The 23494-nt window shown below is 41.5% G+C and overlaps 1 protein-coding gene across 4 annotated transcripts in view; it reads left to right on the forward strand.

Annotated features, from left to right (window-relative positions):
- Positions 1–23494, forward strand: part of LOC118277857 (rho GTPase-activating protein 7) — a 355041-nt gene that overhangs the window by 44918 nt on the left and 286629 nt on the right. For 2 of the 4 annotated variants that reach the window (XM_035596825.2, XM_035596826.2), the window contains exon 1: positions 8375–8759. The exons of the other annotated variants lie outside the window; for them this stretch is intronic. In XM_035596825.2, coding sequence (XP_035452718.1) covers positions 8666–8759 — 94 coding nt within the window. In that variant the 5' untranslated portion in view covers positions 8375–8665. Of the gene's footprint in view, positions 1–8374; positions 8760–23494 lie in introns of those variants that run through there. 4 annotated transcript variants of the gene reach the window in all.

Genomic DNA, 23494 nt, shown 5'->3' on the forward strand with positions numbered 1-23494 from the left:
TAAATAATGCACTCATGAATAGTTAGGATTGCATTTTCATTGATTATATTGTCTTTGCGAATGTTGTAAAACAAAATTGCCAATTCTTGGCCATTGGAGGGCAATAATTTCGAACCGGTAATTTGATGTTTTACATAAACTATGAAGAATATGTACTTTTTAGAAGTGGGTAATACCCCTGACATCTTAACTAAACGTAAACAATATGATCACTAATAAATAAACAAGTAATAACAAGCACTGCGATACGATAACTCCGACGCGTCAAAATATGCAAGTACTGAGATGTATCAAGGCAAGTCGGCACGGGTTGCTGTGCTTCTAGGTGTATGAAACTTTATTTACGTGTATGTTGACACTATTCGAAAATAATTAGAGGGTATGCGTTCAAAAATAACGACATTTATTTTTTTGGGACACCCTAATGTATATATACTAATAAAACTGTTTTATTTTATTCAGGTGGATACATAAGGTGTTCTAATATTATCTGCCACGACTTTAACGAGAGGTAGTGTTGTGTTTGAAGATTACTATTATAAATATACATTTCGGATTACACATTTTTTTTGTACAATTTTATCTACGTATGAGTTTGTTATGAAATAAGTATCTCATTCACTGTCTCTGTCTCTTCATCAATGAAAATTGTCTATTGTTTTCATTGACGAAATGACACATCGTGCGTATTTGTGAACCACTTTATGAGTAGAGTCAATGTTTGTTTAATTTTTTTATGTTCTCAAATTGAATTAACTGATCCGGCGTACGAAATTTCACTATTATAATCTACAAACGCAACACTATCTGCCATTAAAGCCGTGGCAGATAATTTTAGAACACCTTATATAAGTTGTAATTAAATGAAATGTAATTTATGTCACCGCCATTTTCTGCTAGTAAATTCCTTGCGTGCCGGTGGAAAATTAACACAATGGAAACACCATTTTGTACACTATTGTAGTGTGAAACTACAATATTTTCTACGTACATATGTAAATAAAAAAAAAATCACCGTTCAACCATTCTAGATTAAGAAACATTTTCACAGTATTACTCATACTTTTTTAAGTTTTTGGAAACTGTAATTACATGGTTAGTCTAGAATTTTGCCTGCCTAAGGCAAAGGCCTAAAAATTCGAACCTATGAAGTACATACATAACCTCACGCCTGTCTTACATAGGGGTAGGGAGTGACAATAGAACGCAAATTACTACGAACCTTACATACCTCTTTTGTTTCATCAATAGTCCATCAGTCTTTTCATACATACTTGTCAGTTTAGGGTACTTTTTGCTTTTACATATAAAGCAACTGAAAAAAAGGAGACATTAGATAACTAATACCTACTACCTTTAAATCTTCTTTTACGCGACAGTTTTATTAAAAAGAAAGATCTAAAATTCTTTTTATACAAGGCCTAACTAAATTTAACCCCATTCCAATTGGGAGTAATACAAACAGAATATTCTATTTTAGCCTTTATGTTACATCAACGCCCACATAGTGTTAATTTCAGAGAGCAGGCGACAGCCTCTTTCGTTCGCAATCAACTCAAATAAGGCACAAAAGAAACGCTGAGACGTATTCAGATTATGCCTTCTTTTAGTCTATGGGGCAAGTTGTGAGCGGAAAGCGGTTTTGATTTGATAGTTTGCTGATTTTTGCTATAATGGGAAGAGGTTATGCATTCGATTGAGTAAGCGCGATTTTGGTAGATTTTTGATTGAATACTTGGAAATATTTTATTTCTCAACTTGAAACTTTTATTGGTAGCCTGAAACCTGAACAGAGTCACCAACCTGTTTTTTTATGGGAGGAAATCATCCTAATAGTCAGACTCTTACTGAAAAAAAAAACAACCCGTCCCTACTCCTGCTTTTTTGACTCAGAGCCTGGGTAACCCCGCTTGGTAGTCCGCAGCTCCGGATCTAAGAGTTACCAAACTAGATTTATGTTACAAGTACATTCTAGGACGATAATCTATTACAACCTCCCAAGAACATTAGTAAATATTTTTAACATAAATAAAAAAAAATGTACATAACTTAACATTAACCATAGCCAGAAAACTGATATTATGAAAATTCTGACCGACTCTCAAAGAAAAAGTAGGAAGTACTATATTCTTTTCTTTAAGAAGTTAGGCAAAACTGTTTTTGTGTAACAGCTATTATAGTTATGTGATACTTTGTGTCGCGTATCGTGGAAACAATTGAAGGCTGGCGGCCGTAGTAAATGAGTTAACAAGTTGCGTAATGTTGAGGCGTAAATTCATTGTACCGTTTGGTTGTGGGTCGAGTCTTAAATGGTTAGCGTTTTACGTTGCTGCAAAAATATAATCGTTTGAGTAATAGCCGTCAACTTGCTTCAATAGTATTCACGATTATATGATAATGCTTGTAATCGGGTTATAAAAAAAAAAAATTGAGTTGAGTAATATTTGTCGCTTCCCAGTGTTCTCTAGTAAAACTAAACTCTTTAAACTGTGATCAAATAGCTATCTGATTCTGTCATGAAGATTATGGCGATTATTAAGGGTGATGTTGTGAATGTTAAATTAGACAAATATTAAGTTTAGCCTGCTCTTCAGCCCGCGGGCCGCCTCGCTTCTCAGCACCTACGCAATTTTAAATTACACTCTAGGGGTAGGGCAGACTAGGCTACGTGCAGTCTGTTTTGTAGTGATTCGGTTTTTTCACTTCACTAGCATTATCATTTCACTGAATCAATTTAGGTATTCGTCAAATCACCAGATTTGTTTAGGGAAATGATAAAATCGTGTTGTTATTTTGACATCCTTGGTGGTTTGATAAAATCTCTGCGACAGCAATACCTAATTAAGAAATTTTTATTCTGATTTAATTTTGAATCTTTTTTATTATACTTAATTATGTTGTCTCTGTTGCAGGTAATTTTCTCAACTTGTCCAGTTTTCGTCCACATTAAGGTTTGTGTTTAAAATAATAATAAAGTATTTTACAACCAGCTTTTAATGAAAACTTTTCTTGAAAAGTGTACACTCAACACCGTTCTCTAGGGAAATATTTTCTCAGAATTACTTAAGTAGTATTTTAAATAAAATACTGCGTCTAGCTCCATGGAGAACAACAAAGTTAAAGTATAAAGTTTAATAATTAATTTTAATTAAAACTACGGTTTTAACGTTTTTTTTTTTCGGTTTAAAAATTATGTCGGTAGTTGTACATTATATTCATGTTTAAAAATGTTACTTTGAACAGGAATTAAGTTTAATGCTCATTCTTTTCAATTCAAAGCTACACTTTAGAACGAGCACCTTTCTTCACTGATAGACAGACTGACGGACAATTCAATTTAATATTTCAAAAGTGCCTAATTTAGGGTTTATTGAAAGAAATGCTTTGACATTGACTTTGAACTAAAAAAATACAAGTTGGGAGAGACGAACGCTAAGCAAAATAATTCTCCTATACTCGAAACCAATTGAAATATACTTAAGTGAAAAAAAGGTCGCTATTAAAATTCAAAATCTGTACAATAAAACTAAAAAAACACTACATAATACTCATCACATCTCACGCACCACATCCAACCGCTTATAACTTGGACCACACAAACATTACTAGTGAAAAGCATGGGTAAATAGATTTTGTGATTTGAGCGGGGAGGCAGCTACACCACGGTATGTTTGTGACATACATATCTAATGAGATTGTGACCGAACCGAGCTCTATGTAAATCCACTTTATGTAAAAATACTTAAAAGGAAAGGAAAAAACAAGAATTGTATGGATCTGAGCTCTTGTAGAAGGATAATGTCAGATAGATCAACTGTTGATAAGGTTAAGCAGTTCAGTTACATTTGTTTATCCTCATTCTTGTCAAAGAAATGCTTGTCTATTGTCTATATTTAGTAGTGCAGATGCTTGAAAAAATAACAGGTTTCTTCCTCTATTACTTGAGACTGACTTAATCAAGTCAGTCTTGTGACTTGTGATACTTGATTACGTGTAAACTTGATGTTACACTGATCTTGTGATCCGGAGCTGCGGGTTAACCAGGGCTCCGGCTCGAAAAGCAGGAGTAGGAACGTGGCTAGTTTTTAGTCTCTCGTCTCGCACAAGGCGGGAGAAGACATTGAATGATTTTCCCTCCTTAAAAATAAAACAATAAACTTGTACATTGTGCACTTCTGCTAACCCCTCTGTAAAATTACAGGCGTGAAGGTATGTTATAGAGTTGGAATACACATTATAAACCTTTTAAACTAAATTACAGCCGTAATAATATTAATGTCCTTTGCATTTTATTTTCAAGACAAATCTACGAGTTACTTACCTAATATCACGGTAAATATTACAGATTTTATTAAATTATAAGTATTATATTCCCACATTTTGCGTTCACTTGCTAATACTATGAACTTATATAACTATTATAGTAGTTAAAATTGTTTTGGTAAACCAACTTAATGATATAAACTTGTTAACAGCCCGTATAGTGAAACAATGCGATACACATCTAGCTGTGCCTACCGTTAACATTTTAATTAATTAACTTAGAAAGTGGAGAATGTTAATTAATATATTATAACTCAAATAGTATATAAATTATTCGTATAATTAGTGTGACTTTTTTGCATAAAAACTGGTATAGTGGACTGGAGATATACTTTTGATGAATACCGACTGTCTATTTAGAGATGGCGAACCTTTACGTAACATAGTGCCTTTTATTTACAGAAATATTTTACGAGGTGCCTATGATCCATCAAAATAAAAAAAAATGTTTGATACTTCTTTAAGCAAAATTCACGCTGAAGTAGAGTCATTTGTGTAACCTTTTGGGAGTTAGGAATTTAAGGGTTGTTGGGGAATCGGGGATTGGGAAAGTGGGAAATGGGCCTCCGGTAACCTCAAACACAAAACGAAATACAACGCATAGCGTTGTTTCACGTCGGTCTTCGGTGAGGCCGTGGACCTGCCTAAAATTATGTGCTGCGTGCATTCAATCGCAAACCAATGGTACGTTCGTCTCTGCTCTATATATATGGCATGTATTTGTAGCTAGCGCTAAGCAGACTATCCAAGTAATTGGGCATGCACTTTTTTATGGAACACGTTAATGGTAATAGAGGAGACGTATCACCTGATGGTAAGCAATGGCCGCCGCCTGGACTCTTGAAACACCAGAGGCGTTACAAGTGCGTTGCTGGCAACGAAATACAACGCAAGCGTTGTTTCACGTCGCGTCACGTCGGTTGTCGGTGAGGCCGTGGTATCACTCCGGTCGAACCGGCCCATTCGTGCCAAAACATGACTCTCCCACACTTGAATTATACCACGATCGTCGTCAAACACACTCTGTGATAGTACACTGTTGGGACTACGATACCTACCATGCCTTTTATTTTCATTCTCTTCTAAATCTGACTATCCAAATAAAGTTGGTAAGCTACCTTAAACAAATTAACGAATTAAGAAGAACAAACACCTCTTTCCTTAAATCTAATTAACAATAACAAAGACATCAAAGAAACAAAGTGAGCTTACAAATGGATTCTATTAATAATTTTCAGCTTAGCCACTTAAGCTTATAACAATACATTTTCAGCTTTATTTTTAAAATACTAGAGTTGTAAATCTATGAAAGGAACTTGTTAGATTAGTAGTGGCTTATAATTTCTTGTATGAAGAAGATTTTGAGGAGGAAAACAATGAAATGTGAAGTTGTTACCTCACTAAAATTTTCCCATTGGTCAATATTCACCATCAGTTCCAGCAAGGGATACGTAGTCCTCCATAGCAAATAGACTAGCTTTGAAGTTCAACGCCTGTTACCGCAGATCTATAGGGTAGGGATGGCGAACCATTAGCACGTCTAAATCTGTCCTATGCTTGCCTATTCAGAATTGAAAAAGTTAATCTTTTACAAAACAAATAAAATTAAAAAGGGGAAAATATGTACTAATTTCGAATCACGTAGTACTAGTCCGGTAGGCTGTACGATGAAGAGTACCTTTCTGACTGGAAAGTAGTAGAGATTCTCTCCATTAATTTACGTGAGTAAACCGTGATTTTTAGTTAACTCAATATGTTATCCACAGTAAGACAGATAACATAGAGAGACGAGCAACGTTAAAAAGAGAACATAGAGAATAACAACGTTTTAAAATAAAGTATAGCTTAATCAGCAGCCGTCCGTACACTGGCGAGCATCCAGCACATCAATTATACACTTCCGTGCAAAATAATTGGTCGTTACAAGCCATTATAATATGTAACTTCACGCGAATTATTATGGAAGCTAGCGTACTTTAATGATACGGCGGGCTTTTTCAAAAAAGATGGTTCTAACAAGTAACAACTGTAATAGTTTTAGAGGCTAGTTTTTTATTTTTGGCTTGAGATTTATAAGAGCTTACCTCATTGTCTATAGTGTATACTTAATGTTATGAAAAGGAAAGATTTAATTAGTTGTTTGTTTTGACTTATTTGAGGTAAATTAACAATATGAACACAAATATAGCTAAGTAGGTGTAATTAATGTCTGTGGAGAGATATGCTGCCATACTCAGAGTCAATTAATAATGATTAGGTACTTAACCCAGTCCTTAGCAAATGTTTTTGAGACAAAATTGTTACTAAGGAATAGTTTAAGTATTAAGGAATAATTTAAGTATTTACATAAGTTAATGATGATAGTTCGATTCAAACACAGAGAAACTTTTTATGTGATCAAAAAATTGTTGTATCGGGTCTGGGTGTCATGTCTATGTTAACTTGAATATTTAACAAATATTCAAGTTGCATCCATTGCATGCATCCATGACACAGGAGATAATCCTAGTGTGGGATAAAGTTTTTTTAAAGCAAAGAAAATTAAAACACATTTACATCAGACTCAGCTATAATTATTATCACTACAAGAATGATGACATACTCCCGGGCACCCCAAATTCAAGATTTGTTTGACTTACAACTTGTTATCAGTAAAAACATAGATAATTATATTTATATTTAGATTGTGTCATCTAGTTATATTGTTTGACTCAGTTTTGTGTTAAAATTAAGATAAATGTTTAAAGAGGTTGGAAATGGTTACAGATAAAAGATGTTAAAAATAGACTTTGAAAAGTGTGGTAGAGCCATGCTTCGACACAAATGGGCCGGTTTGACTGGAGTGATACCACGGCCTCACAGAAAAAAGACGTTAAACAACGCTTGCGTTGTGTGAGTGTGGTTACCGGACGCCCAATTTCTCCTCTTCCCAATCTTCTTAATCTGCGACTCCCCAACAACCCTTAGATTTCTAATCCTCAAAAGGCCTGCAACGCACTTGTAATGCCTCTGGTCTTTCGGATGTTCACGGGCGGCGGCAATTGCTTACCATCAGGTAAACGGTGTGCTCGTTTACAGGCTTATACCATAAAAAAATTTATCACTGCCCTCGTCATATCAGCATCTTGTCTATGTAGTATTTAAAAATATAATTTTAGATGATGTTTAAATAAATGTATGGAATATTTAAAGCGCTATCGATTTATAGACAAAAAAATGTTTGGTACGTTGAGTAAAATTGTTATTTTTTCGAAAAAATCTGCTCTAAATTGGGAGATTAATTATAAAGTTAATTACTTGGATAGGTCAAAGGTTAATTAGGGTCGTTCTTTTTTAAGAAATTAATTTTCTTTACATTATATTTTTAGTTGCCTGCTCCCTGGGTTCAGTGGTTATAATTGTGGCTAGGTATTGTTGATCCTGAGTTTGATTCCTATTCTGGTTTGAGTGAAGAGTTTAGATTTTATCACGCCAAGTCTGGTATTTATACGAAATTCAGTGAAAATAACAATAGAGTTGAAATTATGCTATTTATCATAAATTTTTGCGAGTTTTAAATCTGAGTTTGGCTTGTCACCATTACAATTCACGCATTGCGCATACGCAACTTTTGTTATTTGTAACGCAGTTCGGTTACAGTTTACAACCAGAACGGAAATAGTAGGTCACAATAAAAAAATGTCGAACAGGCATCAAACACGCAACCGACATTCCACACACACGCATTCAACAACCAATCTATAGCGCACACAATGACAAAACTGCATATTATAATAAAACAATAATAATAAAAGCAACGACAAAATAACCGTAATAATAATTAACCCGACGAAAGGCCAGGCAGTTACAAAATCTCAGAGCCTCACATTACATTCAGATCATCAATAAAATACCGAACAAGTTACATTAACCTTAAGTTAAACCGTAAAAATTCGGCCTTCAGTTTCACACGAGGTAGCGGACTACCACTAGTGATGTTGTTTGTCGATATTCGGAAGGTTATCGATAGCCCCCCGCTGCGCTTGTGTTTACTCGAGTTGTCGAGCCAGTCGGTTGGCATCGATCGCCCGCGCCGCACGTATGCTGCGTTTGCGCACGCCGTTCGTTCACCCCGAGTTACGATCTGTCAAGCTGACGTTTCGTAACATCAATTGTAACGTGATATCGGTGATTTTTCGTTGTCAGCGAAAGTTTTTCAGTGTTTTTTTGTAAAGATTTTTAAGTATTTCTGTGGATGTTTGTAATAGTGTTGTGATTTGATGGAACGTTTTGATTGGTTCGCGGGTTTTTTGTGCTAGTGATGTGATTTCGATGTGTTGTGGAGTTATGCTATCATGTTTTAATGTCGTTCGTTGCTGATATGTCTACTATAATTAGCGAACTACAATGGCTTCGCGACGAGGATTGCACTACCTTTGCACTAGCGTGGCAAAACGGTAAGGTCTTGCTTACTAAGTGATGAGTGCTAATGTGTGTCTGTTTATATACAACATATTTGTATAGAGCTTTATGTGAAGTAAATAAACATCTGTTGCTTGCATAGAGTTGTCTTGGATCAGTAGCTAATCGAGTCGACAGTTCGAACCGTAAGCCAAGGTCATTGGAACAGCTGACACGATGCAAGTTCGGTTTCTACAGTTAGACGCAATCACGTTTTGTGATGTTTGACATTCTATATTTACAAACAAAACGAGAACATGATGTGTACACAAAACGTTACTAAAAAAGTAAAGTGACACATTTATGAGATGTAGAGTAAACACTCATGTTTACAGAAATAAAAATGTAAGTCTAAATATGGCCACAATAAAATACTTAGATAAGCATAAAAAACAACTTAATAAAAGATCAATTCTTAAAAAAATATTTGACATTGAGTTGATTTGTCTCGCTTTATCTGTTATTCGCAACTAAGTTGACGAAAACAGGGCTTACTTAATTTATGTAAATAATTTTGTAACAACTCAACGGCTGTTTGACTTACTTGATTAATTAAGGTCTTATGATATTACCTAGAATCTAGAAACTAGACGTATTGCTAGTTAGTTTAAAAGGGAATTTATGTTTTGAAATAAGTGGCTTTACCTCTATGATAACTAAATGTGTTTGAAAACATATTAGGTATGTAAAACAGAATTTAGGAATACAAAATAATGTCTTTAAAAATAACTTATTAAGTATTTTAAAATATCTCTGACTTTTGAGATAATTATGTCTCAAACTGACATTGGTCAAATGTCAATAAGTACAACTTTTTAAGATTAAAACATTATCTGTCATATTTAATAGGCATGTCCTCAACATTTCAATAAAATATATCGATAAAACCGGTTTCAGAAAAGTCCTTTTTTTAATAGAGATGTAGATAATTATTTATAATATCGATACCTCGTATAAAGGACATTAAAGTATCGATAATTGAATTAAAAAATATCTATTAAGTGTTTAATGAACGTGTAGTGTTGTAAAAACAAAGTTGCCCATCAGCTGTTCGGAGTTACGAACAAGTTGTAACATGTACGGAAAATAATTAACATAATCATGGAGTATGGATATAGGGAGTACCAGTACACACCTGTTTGCATTAAACGTGTGTGTATTGTGTGTTTAAAAATTTATTAAAAAGGAGAGTCTACCGTAGGATACAAGGAAAATAAAAAAAACGCATTCACTAATATGTCCACAATGCCCACATCGATAACCTCAATTAAGTTTAAGATAAATAATTTGTTTTGTTAACTAAAACTCAAATAGAGAAATACTCTACTATTTTCGAGTCACAGAGAGACTCTACATCATGAGTAGCGTGCGTAGACGCGACGACTACGAACTACTAAGCAGTTGTCACATGTCACACAATAGTTACTATCAACATTTTTTTATTATTTATAACAATAAGTCATAGTAATTAATTTTCAAAGAGGTTTTCAAATGCGTTGCAGCAGCTACTTCAGTTGCTTCGGAAGAAAAGCGCTTCGAATATCAGCGTCATACTTTTGCAATTCTCGTTCCCGTAAGATGGTACCTCCTTACCTCCATAATCCATGGTCATGACACTGGTTCTAGGAAACAGGTACGGTACAGAATCTGTATATTTCTTTTTGTCGACATTATCTTTATTAAACATGCATAAAATATTACGTTGTTACCTGATAGCCTTTATAGATAAACGGGTCCTAAAATTATCGAAGAATTAATGTTCGTGTATAAATCTTGAAGGATTTTTGCTTGAGTACCGTTTTTTCGTATTAAAATATTGAGTTTCATAACTTTAAACAATCATTATAATCATTAACTGTCCGTGACAGTACACTGCTGGACTATGGACCTTTTCTTACTCCTCTACATAAGAAGGGTCTGAGTAGGAGAATAATCACAATCTTTATATTTTTTTATAAACCTTGCCCTTTTTTTTTTTTTTTTTTTTTTTTTCAGGGGGAAAATCATCCAATGACTTCTCCCGCCTTGGGTGAGGCGGGAGGGAGTGTCAGACTCTTACTGACTAAAAACCACCCCGTTCCTTCTCCTGCTTTGAGCCGGAGCCCCGGTAACCTTTTACGTTTTCCGCAGCTCCGGATCGAGCATCAACCCTACTGGGCCCCAACTGTGGTGGTCTGGCTCTTTGAGGCGCGCGCGGAACGCGACGCGCCGTACGCACGGGTCTGGTTCTGTTCGGGCGGCGAGCTACCCTTACTCGTCGTCCGCAGACCCGCACTTACGGTGGCCGGAGATCGTCACGCGATCCCCGACGCTCGGAGTGTCTTCTGCGGCGGCTGGGGCGTGAGGAGGATCGTTCCCTCACGCGCTCCGCCTCCTCCTTAGCTAGCATGACTGCTTCGCAGAAGGAGGAGACGGCGTCCCATTCCCCCTCGCTCCGCACCATGGCCTGAACCAGGGCCGGACGCGAGAGGTCACCGTCGCCGATCACATCCCTAAGGACACGGCGATGCTCAGCCCATGCAGGGCACACCGCTACTGTATGTTCCACCGTGTCCTCCGGGTGATCCTCGCAATGACGACACCCGGGCGTTTCCTCCCGCCGAATCCGAAACAGGTACCTACCGAAACTTCCGTGTCCGGTAAGCACCTGCGTCAGGCGGTAGGTGAGGACGCCATGACGCCTCTCTAGCCACTCCTCAAAGAGGGGACTTACCGCTGCAATAACAGCGAGCCCAGCCCTCGGTTGCGACAGTCGCTGCTTCCATTCCGCCATGAGATCGCGCCGGAGCTCATCCCGCCACGCACTAATCTGACGCGGCAGTGGGGTTTCGCCCCGGCGATGCGCCTCCGCACGTAGGCTGTATACGTGCGCGAGCACTTTCGCCTCCAGATCCCACGGCGGTGATCCCGCAAGGAGGTTAGCCGCCTCCCCGGAGATCGTGCGGTACCCACGGATCATCCGAATGGCCATGACCCTCTGGGATGAAACCAGCGCCCGAGCTGGTCGTCGCCTTAGATGTGGCGCCCACACCGGGGCCCCATAGAGGGCCATGGACCGCACGATCCCCGCGTATAACCTCCGGCAGGAGGCGTTTGGTCCCCCGAGGTTGGGTAGGAGCCGCTTTAGGGCAGCCCCCGTCCGTTCCAACTTGGGAGCCAAACGTCGGAAATGTTCCTCAAATTTCCACCGACTGTCGAGGACGAGTCCCAGGTACTTCATCGTCACCTCGATGCCGATGGAAACCCCTCCTGCCATGATCTGGAACTCACCCGGAGGTGGCGCATTCCCGCGGCCATAAAAACACATGGCCTCGGACTTATGAAGCGCCACCTCGAGTCCCAGCTGCCGGATCCTTTCAACGACTATCGCAACCGCTCTCATCATCAGGTCGGCCGCCGCCTGGTGTGACCTCCCGTGTGCTAGTACCAGCGTATCGTCAGCGTAGCAAACCACGCTGACGCCGTTCGGGAGGTCAGTGCGCAGCACCCAGTCGTAGCCAATGTTCCACAGGAGCGGTCCCAGGACCGATCCCTGTGGAACACCGCGCGACATCTCTCGCCGGTTCCACTCACCTCGGTGACCGGGGTAGATGACGGATCTATCCGTCAGATAAGCCTCGACTATACGACGGAGATAGGCAGGCACCCGATGATACCGTAGTGCCTCCAAAATGCAGCTCCAGGGCAGAGAGTTGAAGGCGTTGGCGATGTCCAAAGACACCGCCACGACGACCTTACCCCTGGACACTGCAGACCCCGTCGTAAGGTCTCTCACGCGCATGATGGCGTCCACCGTAGAGCGCCCTTTGCGGAAGCCGAACTGGCCGTCCGCGAGGTCCGGCCCTGTTCCCGTCAGGTGCGCGACGAGGCGGTTTGAAATTATTCTTTCAAACAGTTTTCCCACCTCGTCGAGTAGCACGATGGGCCGGTACGCGGACGGAGAGTCCGCAGGGCGCCCTGGCTTCTTCACAAGGACCAGTTTACCCGCCTTCCATGATAGCGGGAACTGGCCCCTCTCCAAACATGCGCTGAAGAGACCAATTAGTCGAGGCCTGAGAGTCTCCGAAGCCAGGACCCACGCCTTGCCAGGCAATCCGTCGGGTCCCGGGGCGGTGTTCTTGGCGCCCATCCGGCGCACCGCCACTCTCAGCTCTGCCTCGGTCACTTCTGGTGCTGTGTCGTCGTCGTCGTCGCTGTGGCCCGCATCGGGCACCGCAGGGAGCGGAGTCATACACGGAGGGATGTAGCCCCTCCGTGATTGGGGGAACAAGGTGGTGACCACCTCCTCTACAACCTCTGGCCGGAGACTCTGTGTCAGCGGGGGAGCCTGTGTGCGGAGCTTGTCGCGCACCATTAGGTAGGGGCGTCCCCACGGGTCTCTGTCCAGAGTCTCCAGCATCTCCTGGCGGGCCTGGTTTTTGGCCCGCCGGATTTCCGTTTTTAGGGCGTCTTTCGCCGCCTTGTACCCCTCATATAACTCCGCCTCTCTAGCTTCCGCGTCCGGTGGACGGATACGAAGCCTGCGGTGCCTAGTGTACTGGCGTCGCGCAGCAACACACGCATTGCGCAGAGCAGCCAGCTCTTGCGACCACCAGTACATCTGGCGCTTCCGCTGTCCTGGACGGACCCGGGGCATCGCCACGTCACAAATTCTGGACATGGCGTCCTGGAGCCACCGCGCCTCCTCGTTGATGTCGGCAGGCCTGTCTGGTGGTATCACCCAGGCCTGCACGATGGCGGCTTCCAGAAATAGCTCCCGGTCCAGCTGCCTCAGCGCCCAACGCGGGCCACATGGGGCCTGTCTGACTGGTGGGTCCGCGGACTCGGCGGAAACATCGAACCGGATGTACCGGTGATCGGAATATGTCTCCACCTCCTCCATGACACACCAGTCGACGACACGCGGTGACAGAGCAGGGCTCGCGAACGAAATATCCACAACCGATTCACCCTGCATCCGCACACACGTGGGGACAGAACCCCGGTTCAGGACGACTAGGCCTGTCTCCAGAGCCCAGTCTTCCACCATCCTACCCCGCGTGTCAGTGATCCGGGAACCCCAAGCCAAATTCTTGGCATTGAAGTCCCCGAGGACGAGCACGGGGAGGGAACGGAACCCGACGACGACGGCGACCAACTCCCTCAGGGAGTTGTGGAACTCGGCGAGAGTTCGGTTCGGAGAGAAATACACGCCCACCACAGCGATCTCTCCGAACCGTGCTGCGACACAACCCCGGCCTCTCCGAGCACTCTCGAGAGTCGGGGTACCGGCGGCGGCCGACGAGATGATGGTCACCGAGCCGTCTAAGTCCGCAACCCAGTGATCCCTGGGCGGGACGAAATACGGCTCGGAGACTACGGCGACATTGATCGACCACTGCGTCATGCTCTGGAGCAGGAGATCCTGAGCAGCGGCGCAGTGGTTAATGTTCGCCTGGAGGAGGCGGAATGGATTCATTAATGGCAATCCATCACGACCTCCCCCTGGCGGCACTACAGCTGGCGGTGACCGCGGCGGCGGCGGCAGTGGCGACTGCCACGGTGGCGGCGGTGGAAACGACGGGGGTGGCGGAGGGCCTACCCTTCCCCTGGGTTTGGTAGGCGGGGAACAGGCCTTGCTCCCAACCCGGTGATTGGCCGGCTTGCCGGCCGCCGCACATGCGTCGCAGTGCAGCGGGGCGGTACATGAGCCGGCCTTGTGACCGGGCTGACCGCAGCGGAAGCAGCGGTCGCTGCGGTCAACCTCCGAGGTGCATTTAGCGCTCACGTGGTCGCCCACGTGGCAGCGGTAGCACCTCAGAGGCCGGAGCTCGAGCAGTTTGACCTGCGCCGAGACCCACCCGACAAGGAGCCTTTTGCCCTCCTTAATCTTTTTGGCCGCTGTGACGGGGCAACTCACGACCACCGTGCGCAGCCCCGAGTTGTCCGGACGGATGGTGCCTGCCCTGATCTGGTCAGCAGGGCACCCTCCTGTCCTGGCGACAGCGGCCACCACCTCGTCTTCCGTCACGGAGTCGTCCAGGCCCATTATTCGTAAATCCAAGCACTTGGTGGGCCTGGACACGCGAACCTCGTCCGCACCGAGACACGCCCGAAGCCTTTCGGCTAAGGCGTCAGCGGACGGGCCGCTGGTTGCGCCGGGGACCTCCAATAAACGGGCTCCTGTCGCGGTTGTTTTCATTGCGAACCCGTTAGGGGCCCCAAACTCCGCGGGAGTCACCGCCCCCTTTAATTTGGCGAGGACGTCGCCATATGTCACACCCTTCTTGACCGCATCGGGCTGTAGTGTTATCACTACAGCCGCGGTTTTTGGGGCGAGAAGCAAGGCCGCCGCGCGCTTTTCTTTTCGCTGCTGCTGCCGCCGCTGTTGCTGCGCTTTTTTGCGGCGCTTCTTCGCTTCTTTGGCGACCCTCCTCGCCTCGCCGGCCACTTGCCACTCACTACCACTTAAATCCCTTGTCGGTGGGATAAGCTCGCTTGTGGCTGGGGCAGTCTGCTGAGCCGCTGTGCCCCTCCTCTTTTTTTATTAACTTGTCCCACTGTCCCGTTTGCCATCTGTGCAACGGGAGCCTGCACAGGTGGTGGCGCTGGGGCTCTCGCTGCGGGAGCCGCACGTGTTTTTGCCCGTGGTTGAGCGCCGTGGCCAGACTGACCCGAAGAGGTCGAGGACCCAGCCGCAACAGCCGCATATGAGCTCGAGGCCGCTAGCGGAGGACGGAGGAACCTACTCTCCAGCACGTCGAAACGCTGCTGGAAAACTGCCATCTCTCTACGCACCAGCCCCAGCAATTCGGTCTCCGTCGAAGCTTGAGGTTGCCTTCCTCGGCAAACGGCGAGGTCAGCCTTGGCGCACCGGAGTTCGGACTCCAGATGCGCATTAGAGGCCGACAAGCGCACCAACTCCCGCCGCATTTCTGCCAGCTCTTGGTGCACTTTAGCCGCCGAAGGCACGCTGCACACCTCAAATATTGCCGCCATAATGCTCGCCTCCACGGACTTTAATTGTGCAGACTGGCATTTTTTGCCAGCCACCCTGCGCAGCTCCTCTCTGATAGTTTGGCGAAGCGCCACAGAACTCTCTGCCTCGCCCTCCAAACCCGCGACCTCTATTACCTCCATTACGGAGGAGTCCGAGAGGGCGCCACTTTGCAAGGCGCCACTCTCAGCGGCCAGTTGCTCAGCTGGCTCGGACTGTGCAGTGTGTGCCAACCTCTTTCTTTTCCCTCTGCCTCTACCCCGCGCGGTCGTAGGGATTTTAGGAGGGTCTGGAGGCCCCTGCGTGTTGGAGGACGAAGAATGTCCCTGGCCATCCTCCACCCTGGGACGTTTAAAAGCCCCCCTTGTAACACGCTTTGAGCTTCCGCTCACGGCGGATGCAGATGAGTCGGACTCCGCGCCCGACTCCCTCCGACTTGAAGCCCGTGTGTTGGGCCTGCTGGATTCGTCCAGCGCCTCCCCTCGGGCACCAGAGCCACTAGGGCTCTCTAAAACTATTACTGCAGGCGAACTGAGCTCACCTGCCCTCTTTTCCTCTGGTGGTTTTGTTTTTTTTTTTTATGACTCCATAAAGTTCCCACGAGTATGGGGGAAATATTCAGTCCACCCAGGCAGTGCCCCCTGTACCTGGGTAAGTGTATATTTGTATCCCAACTAGAGGGTCCACCGGTCCCCTAGCTGGGGGTGCGCTCGAGACTGACACTACTCCTCAGCCACGCATACCCTCGCCGCGCACCAGAACTTGGTATTAGAGGAATTTTTTATAGAGGTTATCTTCCTCGCGGTCCGGGCGGCCAAGCCAAGACCCTCGTTCCGTTCAGAGTCATAAAACATGACCATGACCTCTTCACGGATTACGATATCAACGGTTGCAATCGAGGACAACTTGTGCCCCGATGCTGCTCGTTGGCAGGGTAAGTGCACAACGAGCACCGTCCTTGCCTCTCCGCCACGCTCTCTGCTAGGTTCAGAGAGACGGGCGGAAAGACGTTCTCTCGGAGGCGCAGGCCATGTGTCAGCACAAAGCCTGCCTCCTTCGGAACCCATCTCGGGTTCTTCCGCTCCGTCCAGAAGTTCGCTACAGGCAACAGCCACTCCAACCCTATCACCCCCGTTAGGGGGACTACTACCTGTACCCAGGGTGCACCACGGGGAGGTCTTCTGGCACCGCACCCCATAAACCTTGCCCCACACCAGGGTTTTTCTCCTGTATCCTGGGTAAGTTAACAAGCATACAATTTCACAAACACCTGACATCCAGCCTCGGAACAACAATTTGTGGATCACACAAAGACTTTTTCCGTGCGAGATCGACCCTCTACCTATTAAGTTGTTGTCTATAAAGTTCTTAATAAATGTACGCATGTGACAATCGAAACCCCGAAAGCGAGTCAATGACGCATTAGTTTTACATAAACATCTTGATCAGAACCTTACACAAAGTCATAAAACCGATACATACACCCAACTACATGAGACAAGTCATTTATATTTATTTCGCAAATACTATTCCAAAGTACTATTAACCTACTAAGAAGCTGCGCAGTAACCATTCATATTGCATAAGGATATGAAATTCCACAATATTGTGTGTTTGTGTTAGCCAAAATGATTACCAACTTTTGACTAGAAATTAACACTTCTCCGCTAATAGGGACTTCCTTCATCGTTATCGATATTTTTTTTGTCATTTCCGAATCCGGTAAAAGGAAAGTGTTTTAAAAGATAAGATTAAAGTTGTTATAATGAGGGAAAAAATCCGGATTTATTTAATAGTATAGGAAATAAAAACGTGTGAACAGAAAAAAACAGTTGCGTGAAATTGTCATTTTTAGTTACGAACGTGAGAATTTACTTAATTACGTGTAATAATAAATACATACGTGTTTAAAATAGCTTATTATTGTCTGTTTATTATTTTACATATACAAGAAACAACTTATACATACATACATAAACAAGAACAAGTATTAGCACATAAATATAATTACAAAATGTGTCAAAACCTATGTTTTGACACATCATAATTATATTTTACCTATGTAACCTTTGCCTAAACTGCAATTCAATTTATTATCACGATCCCAGTTTCTCCGTAAAATAAAACAGAAATCAACTTCATACTGTTTAAACTACAGCAAACATTACGAACTCTCAATACACAACACAGCAAAAAACAAAAGAAGCAAAGAATTTCTGGACACAATTCCGAAATCCCCGTACCAAGAACAAGAAGCATCGATATGATATTACCGTATCGCTTCTGTAACTACAACCGAAAGTGCTGCGATCGTAATTTTATCGATAAAACTAGCGATCCGCCCCGATTTCACACGTTCATTAGTGTTTTTCTACAATCTATACTAATATTATAAAGCTGAAGAGTTTGTTTGTTTGATTGTTTGTTTGTTTGTTTGTTTGAACGCGCTAATCTCCAGAACTACTGGTCCGATTTGAATAATTCTTTTTGTGTTGAATAGTGTATTTATCGAGGAAGGATATAGGCTATAAAACATCACGCTATGACCAATAGGAGCCAAGCAGAGCGGGTGAAACCGCGCGGAAGTAGCTAGTATCATACATATAAACCTTCCTCTTAATACACCCTATCTATTAAAAATCGCATCAAAATCTGTTGAATACCTAAGCATACATAGGTAGGTAAGAGGAAAACATCGTAAAGAAACATTGACTTATGATTTCAAATTATAAGTTTAAAATCGCCAAGCTGTCTTGAGCAAGCGTGGTGATTAATGCTCAAACCTTTTCCTTGCTAGAAGAGGCCTGTAGTCAGCAGTGGTCACTTATAGACTGTAAAAATAAACAAAAGTGTTGCGATCATAATTTTATCGATAACTTTGGTATCGAGTGGCGAGGCGAGCAAAAGCAGTGGACAAGTAGGAAATAGCCAAGGCGAGCAGGATTCTTGCAAGCTGCTGAGCCGAGTTAAAGAACTTCATTACAACGATGCGAAGTTTGATTGCATGGCTCACTGTTAAATGAGGTGTTAAGATATTTTTAATAAAGTTGGGTGGTTGCGTTGAAGGTTGAATTCGCTTGTGTTTTTAGCGGTAGTTGATTTTTTTTTTGGTCGATGCTATTATAATGTTGGGTGGTTTTATTTTTGTGTGCTGGTTTGGTTAAAAGTGTGGCTTATTGTCTGCAATTTGAATTATGAATTAAATTACTAGGTTGAGTGCGTCTAAAATTGCCTACGTTACGAGTATGTGTACTCGTAACGTAGGCAATTTTATTTACGTTTTCTAAAAATATTATCTTAGTATTCTGTTATTTTTCGCTGATGGCATGTATATTGACTGACTAGAATTTCTTTTCTACTATAATATATTAACAATCCATAATTATGATTGTAATTTTTAAAAAGAATGTAGCAAGCAATCCATTGTACACAATATACATAGCAAACCATATTATGATTGAACATATTATATGTTAAGAAGAATTTAGTATATCTCATTCCATACATAACATCATACCATCTGCTTATTTTTAGAGATAAATGTACACATACGTACTTATGTACACATCTACAATGCAATGTCAAATGCCCCATTATAGGATTACTTCATAAAATAAAATTGATGGAAGCAAAACTCTTATTCAATAAAAAAAAAGTAGAGCTTACAATGTAATTTAATACTTTTATAATAGACATAATAGGTGACCCTTATCTTATCCGTTTAAATCATATCGATCAATAAAAAATCATAAAAAACTTAATAACACAATAGTGTAACCTCCCCTTATAATATTAAACATACCACCGAATGTGTAGACTCACCCTTTATTTGTCTAGGTGAACAGATAAAACATTGATATCAAACCTTTTTTATGTTAAAAACTACGATAAAAAGTAGATAAGGCAGTAAAAAAACTCAGTTTTTATTAAAATTTCATCACGCCTTTTATACCCGAAGGGGTTAGTAGAGGTGCACATTATGGCACGTAATGCCACTGTACAATGTAAATTGTAAACCTAATTTTCAAATTTCATGTTGTAAATCCTATGTATAGGTGGTAAGCCTTGTCATATACCGGACACATTTCCAGACTCCGTGCTACTACTGAGAAATTTTCGAAAAACCGAAAAAAAACCAGTAATAAAAGATAAAGCAGCCAAAAAACATTAGTTTTTATTAAAGTTTTTTTTTAAACATGGAGGTAACTTAATAAGACCTTATTGTTATGCTTATAACCTGTATAAGGCATGCATGTGTTCATCAGAATACCAAATCTGTAGTACAATTAGACTTATCTAAATACATAATGTAGTTTGTTTATGAATTGGCCCGACTATGCACAAAAACGGCGAACAAAAAGACGGGACCACAAAAACTAAACAATATATTAAAATTATGTTTTAAATGTACCTGAGTACCTATTTAATATGCTTATGTATGTATCTGCCCAGCCAGACAGTAGGTATTTTCTGTTTAAAAATCGTCTCATTCAAAATTGTAATGCATTTAAAATCTTACTTACAAGGAAAAATATCTACGTCTCTTTTTTAATAATTAAATAACCTTGGAAACTTTGTGTCTATTTTATTAGACTTTACATCTTCTATCTGCATATTTTTTACTCAATTGGACATAATTGAAACTCGCTCCCAAATATGTGGGGAAACATAGGATTTATAACATAGCTGGTGAAATGTAACCTTAGGAGTGAAAAATGCTTACTGCTTTTCTTAAAAAGATTTATAAAGTTTGTTCAAATCTATAGTATTGTCACGCCTTTTACCTTACCCCGTTCGGGGAACGGGGTAGGCAGGGGTGCACATTACAGCACGTAATGCAACTGTATAATGTACACCGACTTTTCACCATTTGTGTTGTAAGCCCAAATGTAATAGGGGGCGACCCTATTGCTATTTACTGGGCACTAGTCTCTGGAATTGAGTCATGCTACTACTTAGAAGTTTTCGAAAAGCCGTAAAAAGCTCAACCACACCTTGCCCGACCTGGTAATCGAACCAGAGACGCCTTACCCCCTTGAAAAACAAGACAGTCATTCAAAACTATAACAGCAAAAGACCAAACCTAAATAAAAATATTACCACATCATGATCTAACTAATCAACACAAATTCTATGCACAAAATACCAATCGACAGCGTCATTACTACACACATTGAATGATTACGATTTTTTTTAAAACCCGTTCAGTATGACCATGACATTTAGTTTGCAAACACTGATTGATTAAGAGCACTGTACTGAGATATGCTGACTTGACTTGTGGTTATTGTAAACATAAATTATGTTTGATAATATCTTTGCAATATTGGCTGGTGTTGTTGTTTAGTTTGTTGTGAAATATAACATCAACCTGTATCACTGCTGGATAAAGGACTCTTGTTACACGGTGAAGGAATGAGGATTAATCACGACGCTTGGTCAATACGGATTGGCTGTTTCAAACCTGTACCTAATTTGAAATTTGGAAGTTATTGGGGGAGGCCCTTGTTCAGCTGAGGACGTCTTATGACTGATATGATGATGAATTTGAAACTTTAAGTTTAATTGTCCTCACAATGTTTTCTTTCACCATACTTATATATATCAAGGGACTCGTCCATAGTCCAGCTCACACATATGATCCACTTAGTTTTAAGTCAAATTTCCGTGCTGCTTGGCGACTGGGCTTCTCCATAATCCCCTGCTAAACTTAGGCTTCCTGCAATGAATTTTAAATCAGGCACGGACTAATAAATAAAGACTTGCAAGCATTTAACTACGAAAAAAAAAACTTTTTTCACCTTAAACAAAAAAGAAACACCGTCATTTAGACACGCCTTTATCCGAATGATGGTCTAACGATGATGTCATTCATACCCGCGTAGGTCGAGGCGGCGTATGAATAGTAAACAGCGGCTTTATAACACGTGCACACAGTTTCAAACCGCTCACAAGTGGCCGACGGAATGTCGGACCGATTTGAAGTAGAGTCAGCTTCATATCGAGCTATACTATAGGTTATGATACATTGGTTTTGTGTAGGTTTATGTGTGCACCTGCGTGTATTGACAAACTGTGTTGCACATGTTGAAAATTTTTAGATGTTTTTTTTTTGTTATGAGGTCAAAAATGGATGGGAATTGTATTAAATGAAGGATTTTGTTAGAATGACCTTGAGATGAATTTTTTTTTATTAGGGTTGAAATTGCAATATATCCGATTTTTTTTTTGTAATTTTTTGTTGTTGAATATGGATACCGTACGATTTTAGAGGGCATTCGTCTTAGTCAAACTCGAATATCTCACTCAAATCTCATCCTTAACAGTCAAGATCGCATTCCTAGATAGAATAAGCAGATTTACCATAAATCTCACTCAAGAACAAGCACACATTATGAGGTAAACAACACACGTATTCGTTTAAAAATCCATATCAAGTCTTACCAAGGTTGAACACTAATGCCCCTAATCTTCATAACCTTACAGGTATATTTCTAGCACCATAATTACTACCTAGAACATTTAAACCTAAGTGTTTAACGAGTGCCCATTACTAGTTAGGTCTAGGTAATTAAAGATAGGTTACCTATGAGTGAATGAACTGATATTTCTATGAGATGCTAATGACTGTGTTGGTAGTTGCAAATGTGACTGCAGAACTTAGTTGTGTGATGATTCTCATGTAAAATAACGTGACTGTTGCAATGAATGATTTCCATTTTGGGATTTCGTGTACCGATAGATAGTATTTTGAATTATGTCAATCAATTTGCGTTTATATTTATTTTGAAGTTTTTTTTATGATATAAGCTAGTAAACGAGCAGGCGGATCACCTGATGGTAAGCAATCGCCGCCATTCATATACACAAGAAACACCATAAGCGTTAAAAGGGCGATGCTGGCATTTTGGGAGTTAGGAATTTAAGGGTTGTTGGGGAATCCGTGATATTGAGGATTGGGAAGGGGATTTTCCTATATTTCTTTCTACACAAAACTGTCAAAAAAATTATACATACTCTACAATTAATTGTCCTATCAAACCAAATGAATGAATGCCCATAATTTGGCACAGAGAACAATTTGCCCAATAACCACTAAACCCATTAAATGATTCAAGCAATATTCGCAAGCACGTTAATGTATGATCGACCCAATTATCTTATAACAGACGATGCTAACTCCAGGAAGTTGAAGTGCTAATCTGACGGGCGAAGCATGGCGGCAAACTTAGCATGAGGCAGAGATGACGTCATAGTACGTCAGAGCGGCTGAGCTAATCTTTATTAGTCAGTCATCTGGTTAGGACTCGTGGCTACTGGGAAATGAGTATGCATTTATTATACGGATTATTTTATAATGTATTATTACTCGTATATTGTTAATATTATGTTTTTTTTAAACCGCTTACGTTAATATATAGAGGGGAGTTATAGGTTGAACGTCTGAATCCTTAGTATAAGTTTGCTTTACGTTTAAAGTATGAGAAATGAGAGCGCGTTCGGCGCTCTGATTGGTCGGCTCGAATAAACCAACCAATCAAAACGCGGTCTCATTTCGATCTTTAATCGTAGCATGTTTGACCCGCTCTGCTTGGCTCCTAGTGATTGTAGCGTGATGTTTTAGTATAGTTTCGGAGATTTGCAGATTAGCTTTATACCTATAATAGTCTGTAAGATTAGTTTAATTCTAAATAGTTAAACTAACTTGTATCAAAATAAATGATGAAACCATAAAGTTATTTTTGTGACAACAAA

The sequence above is a fragment of the Spodoptera frugiperda genome, chromosome 18 (assembly GCF_023101765.2).
Source record: "Spodoptera frugiperda isolate SF20-4 chromosome 18, AGI-APGP_CSIRO_Sfru_2.0, whole genome shotgun sequence".
Lineage (NCBI taxonomy): Eukaryota > Metazoa > Arthropoda > Insecta > Lepidoptera > Noctuidae > Spodoptera > Spodoptera frugiperda.